General features: G+C 33.2%; 1 protein-coding gene across 1 annotated transcript in view; it reads right to left on the reverse strand.

The window, feature by feature from the left end:
- Positions 1 to 10,362, reverse strand: part of LOC128546570 (protein white-like) — a 21,351-nt gene extending 10,989 nt beyond the window's left edge. Inside the window, exons 1-10 of the mRNA XM_053517367.1 lie at positions 10,267 to 10,362; positions 9,776 to 9,932; positions 7,690 to 7,793; positions 6,750 to 6,798; positions 4,070 to 4,259; positions 2,782 to 2,952; positions 2,256 to 2,422; positions 1,796 to 1,867; positions 1,324 to 1,426; positions 551 to 646 (exon numbers count right to left, since the gene is read on the reverse strand). Coding sequence (XP_053373342.1) covers positions 551 to 646; positions 1,324 to 1,426; positions 1,796 to 1,867; positions 2,256 to 2,422; positions 2,782 to 2,952; positions 4,070 to 4,259; positions 6,750 to 6,798; positions 7,690 to 7,793; positions 9,776 to 9,921 — 1,098 coding nt within the window. The 5' untranslated portion in view covers positions 9,922 to 9,932; positions 10,267 to 10,362. The remainder of the gene's footprint in view (positions 1 to 550; positions 647 to 1,323; positions 1,427 to 1,795; positions 1,868 to 2,255; positions 2,423 to 2,781; positions 2,953 to 4,069; positions 4,260 to 6,749; positions 6,799 to 7,689; positions 7,794 to 9,775; positions 9,933 to 10,266) is intronic.
- Positions 10,363 to 12,813: the final 2,451 nt, after the last annotated feature.

Here is a 12,813-nt window from a genome sequence, read left to right on the forward strand (position 1 = left end):
TATGAAAACGTTGGATTGCTATCCAAAACTAACTTATATAATGTTAGGCATATCAAAAGTCATTTAAAAAGCTTAACCTTTAGCCTGCTAAATTTCTAAAATGGACTGGTCCATCATTCAATATGGGCAGTAACAAAAAAAAAAAAGATTTATTATTTGAAAGAGTGTTTACTGAAAATTTACTGACTGAATCGTGCAGGCTGATCTTGGCCTGCACTGGTCGCAAAGGCAGAATCACTTGCTGCCAGCAGGCTAAAGGTTAATTACTGCCAGACCTCATGTTATGTTCCACATTTTGCTTGAAATTATTAAGTTGCGCATATCTGATGTAATCATTTTCATTCTAATCTTTTAAGATCTATTGTAATGAAAGCGTACGGCTTATTTCAACCACTCTAAGACTTGTACTCTTCAGTTCGGTTCATGGAAAATACAGTAATGGTGTCATATGAGAAGGCGTGGTCATGGCTCTAGTAGGACCCACTAACATTTTAAGTTTAATCTCTCAAAATATAGCTATATACATGTATATTATGTTTGAATAACTTACTATCACACCCGAATCTGTTTGATTCTCCTTCATATATGTGTTGTCATTGAAGATTTGTTTAGCATAATCAGTACCATCAAAATTGTCACATATTTCCTGAATAAAAATTGAGTATAAAGAACACAACATACTGTGGAGTACAAAAAAAGTATCGTCAAAACATCTATTCATAGTCAAACACCGCATGTTGTCTCATCTAAATATTGCTAAATCATTAATATTCGTGGTAGATTAATTTCGTGGATTTCGTGGCTGTGAAATCCTGAATGAAAAAAAAATCCTATTCTCCTTAAATTCACAAATTCAAATCCTCATGAAATAATAGTAATGACAAAAACCACAAATTCCACGCCTACGAAATTAAATAATTTTCAAGTGTTTGAATTTTAGGCTTTTACCTCTTCGCTTATTTCAATACACATTTTGAAATGATACTGTACACATAGTGAAAGGCAAGCTATTCACCACATGTTATGCTAGAACAACAGTTTTAAATATTCTCTTCAAGCTTTTAAGTTATCCAAACAAATTTAGCTTAACTGTAGACTGGTCATTAGCACAAACTATAGACTTGAAATCTGATAAGGGTTGTGTAATAAATGATATTTTAGCCGGATAACATTTACCACGTTCTTTATAGCTATCACAAACAAAAATTAGTCAACTTCACCTCCAGAAAAAAACAGTGTATAGTAAATAGACTCCTAACAAAAAATACAATCAACAACAGTTACTGCAAAACCGCGGCAAGTGGAAAACTGCAGGACGATTACCTCAATTCTATGTTGACGTTCTGTTTCTTTTCCCGGTACTACTGCCATGGTCAAAATATAGAAATCGGCCGGGTTAAAGTTCTTTGGACAAACATATCCAGCACTGGAATTGAAAAATATATAATTTATGTAACATAATCAAATTAATGTTTGTACTTCAGAAATATTAAAGGAAACAGATGAAAAACTCAGGTTTTTATTCCTATCGATTAGCACGAAGAAGTGCTGCAAAGAATAGTGTCTACTTAATTTCAAACAAATTATGCACGGTCTTTACCATAGACTGAAATGCTTTTTTTACGATGAAGTATTTATTATTATGTGCATAATACAAGAAAAAGTGATCATATTTCAGTACAAATAGCTATTAGTTGTAAAACGTTTCATATAAACAGAAACACTGGTTAAGAATCCAGTAGCCGGACAAATATTTAGAGTAACAGGCTGACTTTTTAATACAGAAATACCCAACCTCTCATAGAACTTGAGCGCTTCCTCTGTTTCTCCCATAAAAGCAACTCGTCCCTCAGCCATCACCAAAACACTGAAAACAATTTTTTTATTTATTATTATTATTTTTATTGTTTTAAAATACCATTAAGCAGGCAACACTCCAAAATTTAATTTATTTGTTGTAAAACTTTAAGATGTGTATTCTCCTTTTCTACAGCATTGTTATTGTTGATATTATTATGTCCATTTACGTTAATTGTATAATCAGGTTCGCTTACCCGTTGCACGGGGGCATGGACGTTTTGTTAAACGGTGTCTGATATTTGTTTACGTCGTTATGTTCCACGCATACAAAAGATGTTCTTATAAGATTAGACAGATACCACCTAAACAATTTTACAACAATAACATGAAGTATTACGTACGATTTTGCTCTGGTCCTACATTTAGCAAAGTAGATTATTGAAAAATTGACATACTAATGAAATAAAGAGAATACATCTGATGATGGCTGATGGATGGTACAGAGAACCGTTTTCCCCTTATTAGCCATGGTCTTGAGTGTTTGAACAATATTTTCGGCCATGAAAGAATCAAGCCCAGAGGTAGCTTCGTCACAGAACAGAAGTGGAGGATTGGTCAAGATCTGTGTTTTTTTGTGAAAACAAAATTGTTATCAAAACAGAGCAACAGCTTACATAAACAAAACAAAAACATATTTGATAATATGCTAGGGCAACAGAAAGTTGAACCGATCGTATCTAACAGTTAACGCTTTTATACAGAGATAAACTACATGTACATATTTCATATTCTTTGACCTTTTTGACAAGAACATTTAAAAATGTAATAACTGTAAAAACAATCAGCGCTTCATATCGAAAAAAAAACCTTTCGAAACATACTTATATATAATTAGTAATAATATTCATATATGAACTAAAAATTGTCTTAAATCAAATAAAGCAGTCATGACGGTGTTCCGCTCAGCCATCAAAAATGTACCTCAGATGCAAACGACAGCCTTCTCATTTCTCCTCCAGATATTCCTTTTATTCTGCCTGGATTTCCTATGAGATTATTTTGGCATTTTTGGAGACCTAGCTCTTTTATGACTTCGTCTACCCGTTCCAGTCTTCTAGCTTTAGACAAATTTTTATCCATTCGTAGTAACGCCTTACATAAACATAAAGAACATTTAGAAAAAATAGAGCACTACAAGTATTTCAGATTAAGCACAAAGTTTAACGTAATAATAGCTAAAGTTTATATAAGTGTTTGTAGTAAAAAATATATTATTTTCTGGACGCATTGCGTTAAACCATGTGGTATAAATACAAAATACATTTAAAATGTCTTATTGGACAGGAAATCAAACTGAACTTCAAGTCATGACAAAAGTGCATGCTCATAATATAACAGGGTTATCATAATTGTAGCTCGATCTGGGGTCCGAATATTCAAACCCCAGATCTGACTACTGTTATAATAACTCTTCTATTAGACACATTCAACTTTTGTTAACGAACGAACTCTTTAAAGTTTATCGACTTCAAAAAGAACTGAGCATGGTTCTTATGTGCACTATTTTTTTGAACTGTCAGGTAATGCATATTAAATGAAAGTAATCCGGCAACATACAATACAAAAGGTACAGTACGGACTTTGTTTCTGCCTGCTCATATATATTTGTGAAATACAAGCTATATTTTTGACAGAATTTATATAGGTATAGAATAAAAACTATGCTTAAACATGGCACGGAAGAGGATTTAATTTATTAAAGCTTTAGATTATTATTAAATAAAAGGTCAAATACACTAAGTATCAGAATTCGACGTGGTTTGAAAGTTTTTAAGGTTCTGGCGCAAACTGACAGGTGTACAATTTAATCATATTACACTGATAACATAGTTGACTTTTTAAAAGGTTTTATATACGGTGTAGTTTCTAGTATATATCTCATTTGCAGTAACTGTGAATTAAAGAAACAACATATATTTCAAACTTTAGAATATATCTTCTGGTACATAATACTACATTAGTCCACATTATGTTTGGGGCCTAATAAGTATCAGGGAAAATGTTTAGGAAGCATATGCAGATATTGTTAAAATTTTCAAGACATTATACATATTAGTATAAATATTGTCTTGGAAACACTATAGAAAACATATTGTTTCCTGGGTGTAAAATCTGATAAATAGCTTGATAAGGAAGTGAACCCTATAATTAATGTATAAACTGACGAAATTTATGTAGAGAAATATTTTAATTAAAAGAGAGGACATACCCTGAAAACGAGATGTTCTTTAACTGTCATTGTCGCTATAAATAGATCGTCCTGTTGAACATAGGCAGAGATGTTTCGGATCCCAGTGCCTATTCTTGCACCATTTACTCTAATGTCGCCTGAATATGTTAATGTTGAACTGTCTATTCTTGACGTTAGTACATTTAGTAGAGTTGTCTTGCCAGATCCACTACAAAGTATAAAACGAATCAAAGCCGTTAGTGTGTTTAGCAGAGTTGTCTAGCCTATTCCTATACAAAGCACAAAACAATCTAAGACGTTAGAGTGTATTTAGCAAAGTTGTCTTGCCTATTCCTGTACAAAGAACAAAACGACTCTAAGACGTTAAAGTGTATTTAGCAGAGTTGTCTTGCCTATTCTTGTACAAAAGCACACATCGAATCAAATACGTTAGTGTCTTTAGCAGAGTTGTCTTGCCTTTTCCTCTGGAAAGCACAAAACGAATCAAATACGTTAGTGTATTTAGCACAGTTGTCTTGCCTATTCCTCTACAAAGCACAAAACGAATCAAATACGTTAATTTAGCAGAGTTGTCTTGCCTATTCATGTACAAAGCACAAAACGAATCTAATACGTTAGTGTACTTAGAAGAGTTGTCTTGCCTATTGCTCTACAAAGCACGAAACGAATCTAAGACGTTAGTGTATTTAGCAGAGTTGTCTTGCCTATTCCTCTACAAAGCACAAAACGAATCAAATACGTTAGTGTACTTAGCAGAGTTGTCTTGCCTATTCCTCTACAAAACACAAAACGAATCAAATACGTTAGTGTACTTAGCAGAGTTGTCTTGCCTATTCCTCTACAAAGCACAAAACGAATCAAATACGTTAGCGTAATGAGCAAAGTTTTCTTGCCTATTCCTCTACAGAGCACAAAACGAATCTAAGACGTTAGTTTATTTAGCAGAGTTGTCTTGCCCATTCCTCTACAAAGCACAAAACGAATCTAAGACATTAGTGTACTTAGCGAGTTGTCTAGCCTATTCCTCCAAAAAGCATAAAACGAATCAAATACGTCAGTGTATTTAGCAGAGTTGTTTTGCCTATTTCTCTACAAAGCACAAAACGAATCAAATACGTTTATTTAGCAAAGTTGTCTTGCCTATTCCTTTACAAAGAACGAAACGAATCTAAGACGTTAGAGTGTATTTAGCCGAGTTGTCTTGCCTATTCCTCTACAAAGCACAAAACGAATCTGAGACGTTAGTGTACTTAGCGAGTTGTCTAGCCTATTCCTCCACAAAGCATAAAACGAATCAAATACGTTAGTGTATTTAGCAGAGTTGTCTTGCCTATTCCTCTACAAAGCACAAAACGAATAAAATACGTTAATTTAGCAGAGTTGTTATGCCTTATCCACTACACAGAATAGAGCGAATAGAAGTTGAAAGTGTATTAAACAGAGTTGTCTTGCATATCCGTTAAAAAGAAGACACCTCAGTAAATTTAGAAGGGTTCTGTTGCCTCATTTACTACAAAACTTAAGAAATAAATGTCACGAGTAAACCTGTTGTAATTTTATAATGCTTTTGTCAATATTAGGTTAGCTTGTTTTCTGTAAATCGCGCTCCACAGATATTCCAGTTCTTGTGTCATGAAGGCAAGTCATAATTTGAATATTTCTAAAATATTGGCATACCTTTTTATTGTTATTGGTCTTATGCTACTTTTATAAAGTCAACATTTTGCCTCCTTAGGCCAAATACATTTATACTGTTACCACTTAAAGTAATTGTCAAAACAGGATAATAGTAACATATTTCACATTTAAAGCTATTCAATTAGTAACCAATCAAGTGAAATTGTTCGACTATCTCCATAAATTGACAGTTACACTTGAATGGATTTCCCTTTATCATGTTCATGCAGTAAGATACATTTTAAAAGAAGTGAGCGCCGGTGTTAGAAACGTTCACACACCCTTCTTGCACAGTATTGACTGTTCAACCTTCTTGTGCTTTTCAGAAACATGGATGTATATTTACTGTTCAAATGCATTTCCTTACATTCAGCTCATGCATACAAAGTGTGTTAAGTCTCGTTACCCTTAAGTTGCATTATTGTAGAGCTAAGATATCTCAAATTGGCATAAAAAACAGTGCGATTTAAGTTTCTCATGAAAAGCAAAGTAACAACGTTGGATAATGCTACGATAGTCATTAAATGACGATATTGTTGCTTCAGAAAGAGAGAGCGAGAGAGAGAGCTTACCAATAATGTATTCAAGATTGGATCAACGAATTAGAAGAAAACTGTTAATATAAAAAGGAATTTTTGAGTAATGTAGTTAACATCTTAATATGGGCTGTTCAAAGTAAGCTTAAAGATATTCGACCCACACACACTTTGAAACACCTACGTAGTTCGCATCAAGAATGTGATAGCCACAGAGGGTATGTAGAAATTAAGGCAGTTCTGCTTGTCACAGATCTTTTACTTCTGTCATCTCACTGATTTTGTATTTCAGAGTGATACTATCAATTTTCTTTTAAATTACAAATTAAGTGTCCCCTTAAAACTCATAAGTTTGGAAATTGCTTCATTTTCACCCAACCAAAATACTTTTACACCTACACCCTTTACTCTAATCCCATCCAAATCTGAAACAAACAAAGGAAAGGAATCCCGTCAATTCTTACTTAGGTTGGACATTTTCTTACCTGGCACCAATAATAGCAACGAGCGTCCCTGGCTTCACATGGCCATACACTAAAATGAATAAATGATAGACATACATCATAAATCTTTAAGGAGGCAAGCATTTGATTGAAGCCAGAAACAATGACGGTTAGATGACTGTGGAAGATACTCAATGACCATACACTAAGATATTTAAACGATAGACATACATTATAAACCTTTTCTCATGCAATCATTTGATCGCCAGCCAGAAATAAAGACAGTTATATAACCGATGAAGATACTCAATGACCATACACTAAAACATAAAATATAGACATAATCCTTTCTCTGGTTATCATTTGATTGACAGCCAGAAACAAGGACGGTTAGATGACCGTGGAAGATACTCAATGGCCATACACTAAAATACATAAACGATACACATACATTATAAATCTTTTCTCAGGCGATCACTTGATTGCCGGTCAAGAACAATTAGATGACCCTGGAAGATGCTCAATGAACTTACACTAAAATACATCAAATACAGACGTACATTAAAAACCATTGATTGCTAGTCAGAAACAAGAACAGTTTGATTACCCTGGAAGGCACTTAGCTATTACAGTAACATAGCAGTTATATTTTTACGAAAGGCATTGTAAACATGATCCGCAATTCATATACATATGAGCCGTGCCATGAGAAAACCAACATAGTGGGATTGCGACCAGCATTGATCCAGACCAGCCTGCGCATCCGCGCAGTCGTCAGGATCCATGCTGTTCGATAACAGTTTCTCTAATTCCAATAGGCTTTGAAAGCGAACAGCATGGATCCTGACCAGACTGCGCGGATGCGCAGGCTTGTCTGGATCCATGCTGGTTGCAAACCCACTATGTTGGTTTTCTCATGGCACGGCTCGTATTAAATTGAAGAAACTCTAGAACAATTATGTATCTATTCTACTATAGTTACCATTTCTAAGTATCTGTTTAGAACCCTTTTTAGCCTGAAGGTTTATATTTTCCCAGGACAGAGTAACAGTCTCTTGGCTATCCACCGTACTTCTTGTTCTTTCTCTGTAAGAGTGAAGATTCTAAATTACAAAGCATAATTCAGACAGGATAGAAACATTTCAAATTACAATTCATATAACCTAGTGGTTATATCAACAATTGTTATAACATTGCTCCTGTGAATCGCCAGAAAATAGCTTGAAATATTTACCTGTCAACGCTTAATTTTGCTCGGCTAACATCAAAACGTGAACCAGAAATACTAAAAAATTTTTATGATGTGACATAATTAAACGCTTTTTAAATGGTTTGCCGTTATATCATTTCATGATGTACGCGTATGCTGTAATAAGCGAAAAGGCCTCCAATTCAAATACGGTAAATTAGATTTCTAAATTTCTTGGGCATAATATTTCATGGGTTTTGGTTAGTTCGGCTATTCCATAGGGATATGAGTACGTGAATTTTATTTAGACTGATGCATAAATAAAATATTAGTGCATTAGTTTGAAAGAAACAATTACATTACGTAGACACAAATTTAAAATATGAAAAAAAAAATAAATCCTAAAATAAAGCCTAGTATGTATATATAATAGTAATAAGTTTATTTATATTGAACAGTACTATAAATTACATTCTACGTAGACACAAATTTCAAATACGAACAAATCCTAAATACAGTCTATGTAAACATAATAGTAAAAAATTGTATTTGAACAGTACTTTAAATTACATTCTTCGTAGACACAAATATGAATATCGAACATGAAAATATGAACAATTACTGCATAAAGTCTATTTAAACATAATAGTTTCAAGATTATTCATATCTTAACAGTACTATATATTGACTACAGTTTTAAAGCAGCATGCCTCCAGATTTGGCTAAAAAATAATCTTTCTTTCAAATTGAAGTTTGGTCATATTATGCACATTAGAATATGAATTTTTGTTTCTAACATATTTTAAAAGTTCCAAAATCAAAAAAAAAAGATGACCGCGTCGGGAATCGAACCCCGGACCGCCGCGGCAATAAAGACATTTTTCCGTCGTCGCAACCAATAGCGCTATAGCTGAAGTAGTGAATAATGACTTCAAAATATAGATATATATAATGGAGACAGTTTACCTAGAGTAAAAGCGTGACAAACGCTTTCGATTTTCATCGCAAAAAGTACTAAAAACAGCAAATTCTCATGTGTTTCTGCAACATAAACTTTGTCAGTAATTAAATTTAAAGCCTTCTTAAGAAATATAGCATTTATTTCAAGATAACTAAAAATATTTTTTTGTCGAACGATCTGGTGGCATGCTGTTTTTACACAAAACAATTATGTGCACTTCCACGGGAAAAAACTGCCAGATTTGTTAAGAACGACTATTAAGTATTGCATGTCATTTAATTTATTAATAAGATACAAGGTTTTAATGGACGTTGTAAATATTTGATGGCATTTTTTTGTAATTTCTGTTCTAATTTTGTTCGAATCGATTTATATGAAATATCAGTCTTTGTTTTTATTCAAAGACCTTTGTTGCCAAATGTTCTGTTGGGTATGTAAAACATGCATTAGCTTACTGTGTACACATTTCTTCCAGAGTTTTTTTCTATTACAGTATATTGATGTTGGAAATAAAAAGTCTTAATATGTGAGGGTAAAGTGACTTTACTACTGAAATTTATACATATTTGCTTTAAGATTTCATATTCAGTAAATAAATGAATCAGATGTTCTGTAGCTCGATAGATAAAAGTGATACAATTGTACTTTGTGCTACTTTTCCTATCGTGTGAAGTTAATCACTGAAAGTTAGATTGTAAAGATCGAAGTACAAAATAAAAAGAGATAAAAGTTAAAATGTAGGACTACTTTACTCAGCGTAACTGCTAATACACGTAAATATACCGACAAAACTTTACGGTCAACCGATTACTATATTTTAGTGGTTTATAAAATACAGTAAATGCAGGTAACATTTTATAACTTAGACCGTATGATATACTTATTAAAAAGAAAAAAATCTTGTTGATATAACATCACCTGTAAACCGTTTTGACTGCATTGCTTGGTCCTTCGCTGTATGTTTCAGGATAGGAGAGAATAGGATCTGCATCAGATATGGTGTATTTTACTGATCCATCATTTCCGTCACTCCTCAGCAACGGCTCCTTTTCTTCACTCATCATATCACCGGAATCTAGGTTTCAAAAAAACAAACCTTAAACGTTAGATGTTTACACGCATGAAACATATACGACATATTAATGACAATAGCTTTTTTTTTACATTATCGTACGTCCGCATATGTAATGCTATCGATCTAAAGGTGTGTGATAAACGTGTAACGGATATCTAAAGTCGTATGAATTTAAACGATTCAAATTTGAAATGACAACTTTGGTCTTCGTAAATTATCATTTAGCGACTGACTCTATCCTTGCTGACTCATACAGTTATGTACAACTGCACGGTCTGCCGAACATTATTATGTATCACGACGCTGACAACAATGAAATTTAAAATATAAATACCTATTGAAGTTTAAAGATCTGTTACATATATATACAAGTTAAATCCATATAAAACAAACAACACTGTTACGACCCCGTTTAACACTTTACGATATAAACACTCGGTGATATACTGTATAATTTATACTATGTAAATAGTATCATTTTACCTAATACAGAAGCGTTAAAGAACCACCAGTTTAAATGTTCGGTTTACATTACGGACGTTTTGTACTAAAACAAACCCTGGATAAGATGTGTATACCAAACGTATAAAAGTTTGGACTCACTGGTGTATATAATACTTTTTTCAAAACGTATCTGTTTCATCATATAATTAAAATCTGATTAATAGTTTTCATTTGTATACCTTACTGTACGTTTAAAATGGCATTTATGGCAATATAAAATTGTTATTTAGACATGTGCCCGTGTACCATTTGAATAGCTGTTAATAGTCAAAATTATTCTCTCGAGGCCTGATCAGCAAGCCATTCAATAAGGTAATATAAGTATGGCTATCTAAAATAATTTATATACATTTTTGAATATGCCTCAAAACTAAATTTAAGTTTACGTAGCCTAAACTTCTGATTAATAATTGTAGTTGTTCTCTTCAAATATTGTTCACATCAGTAATAAATGTGTTGCTTATTTTTTTCAGGAACAAGAAGAGGCCACAGAACATGAAAATTGAACAAATCGAAGCATCGATTTGATAACAATACGGTATGAGTTATTTTAATCAAGGTGCATCCTTTATATGCAAGGTTTCGAACTTTATACGCGGATAATGCGATAGTTCATTAATTCTTTTGATTTTATGCAACTCTTGTAGACAGTATGTTTTAAAAATCTTAAAGCGATCTGTTTTCTTTTTAAACTTTGTACACTGTTTTAACATATATTCATTTTCTACAGTCGTTAAATATTTTTCACGTCTGGAATACAGTGTGTTTGAATGGCATTTTGCTGATGCTTTTCCTTTTATTCAAATGTAAAAATAAAATTGCAGGACGTCTTATGTTCTGAAGGAAAACAAATCATCTGCCTGTAGTAACTATTTATACGTATTGTTTATTCTATAGAAAAATTAGAGAACCGAAAAATTGAATAAAAAGAAAAACGTTTCACAAAGGCACAAGCAACAGAGTTTTTTTTCTTCTTAATATCATTCAGCTACTAAAGTAGCATTGGATTGAAGGCAAAAGGAAAACTATGATATCTGACTTTAAACAAATGTATTTTGTCACCAGACAAGAAAGAAATATCGAAAAGGCATAAATCAGCCACCATAATTACTACATTTTATCTCCAATTTAATTAATATTATCGTGTCAATCCGGAAGGCAAAAGGACGACATTTGGCGGGGAGACGTTCGCCGGGGCGACGTTTTCGAGGCAACATTCGACGGGGCAACGTTCGGCGGGGCGACGTTTGTCGAAGCGCCATAGGGACGTTCGGTGGGGCGATGGTACAAATCATCCGCCATAGTTCAGGGCAGAGCTACTTTTACATTTGCTTTCTCTTTTTTCGTCGAGTCGTTAGTTGTATTTTTATTGCCGCTCTTGCTTTCTGAAATACCATCGAAAACTTGAGTATATAAAACGTGAAATCTGTGCAGCTCTTTACTATCGTTTCGAGAGTACCTCGATTCTCCTTAGTAGTGCAGCCATATGGTGACTTAATTTCATCAAATCGTGCTATCTGTGTTAAAAGCAAATAGAAATGAGTGTTATCTGAATACCAAAACGAAACGAAGTTGCTGTAATATCCAATATGGTCGACTTGGCGGCCCAAATCCAAATTTAATCTGTTATCATGCAAAATACGTCTAGAATAACCGACAATAACGCTAAATATTTACACTGTAAGATCTGTATGGGTTGCATACTTTATTTATTGACATATATTGTATGTTACCGTGTAATCAAAATGGTCGTCAAAAGTAAAATACCGCCAAAAATATGAATATAAAGTAGTGATTTATTTCCTCAATCGAAATATCATTATACAGTAAATTAAGAACATATTGATCCTAAATATGAATTGTATAAAGTAATAATTAAAAAAATCTAGTCATATCTATATAATTGTTAAGAAACAAAACCATTTTACACAGTCTATTCAGCAACAGATGCGCAGGCTGGTCTGGATCCATGCTGGTCGAAAATGTACTATGTTGGTTTTCTCATGGTACGGCTCAATATCGAGGACGTATCAAGGATGCATTGTAGCATGCTCAAGCTCAATGCTGATAAAACAGTAATAATAATGTTTATATCAAAGCATATCTCGTAAGGCCAGTGACTCTGCCATGCAATCAACTAAGTATATTAATATGAGGAATCTCGGGCATTGTTAGATTTAAACATGGACATGTTTAAACAGTTCAACTCTTCCACATCGATCATCCATGAATATAGTAAGAGTAAAAACACTTCTTTAACTTCCTCTTTTTGAAGACCATTATACACTGAAACAGTATGAATTAGCTTTTAAAATTAAAAGTGCAAGGCAAGACGGAAACCATGCGATGGTATTAAAACTTCTGTCTGAAAGTAGGT

The sequence above is a fragment of the Mercenaria mercenaria genome, chromosome 11, assembly GCF_021730395.1.
Source record: "Mercenaria mercenaria strain notata chromosome 11, MADL_Memer_1, whole genome shotgun sequence".
NCBI classification, from domain to species: domain Eukaryota; kingdom Metazoa; phylum Mollusca; class Bivalvia; order Venerida; family Veneridae; genus Mercenaria; species Mercenaria mercenaria.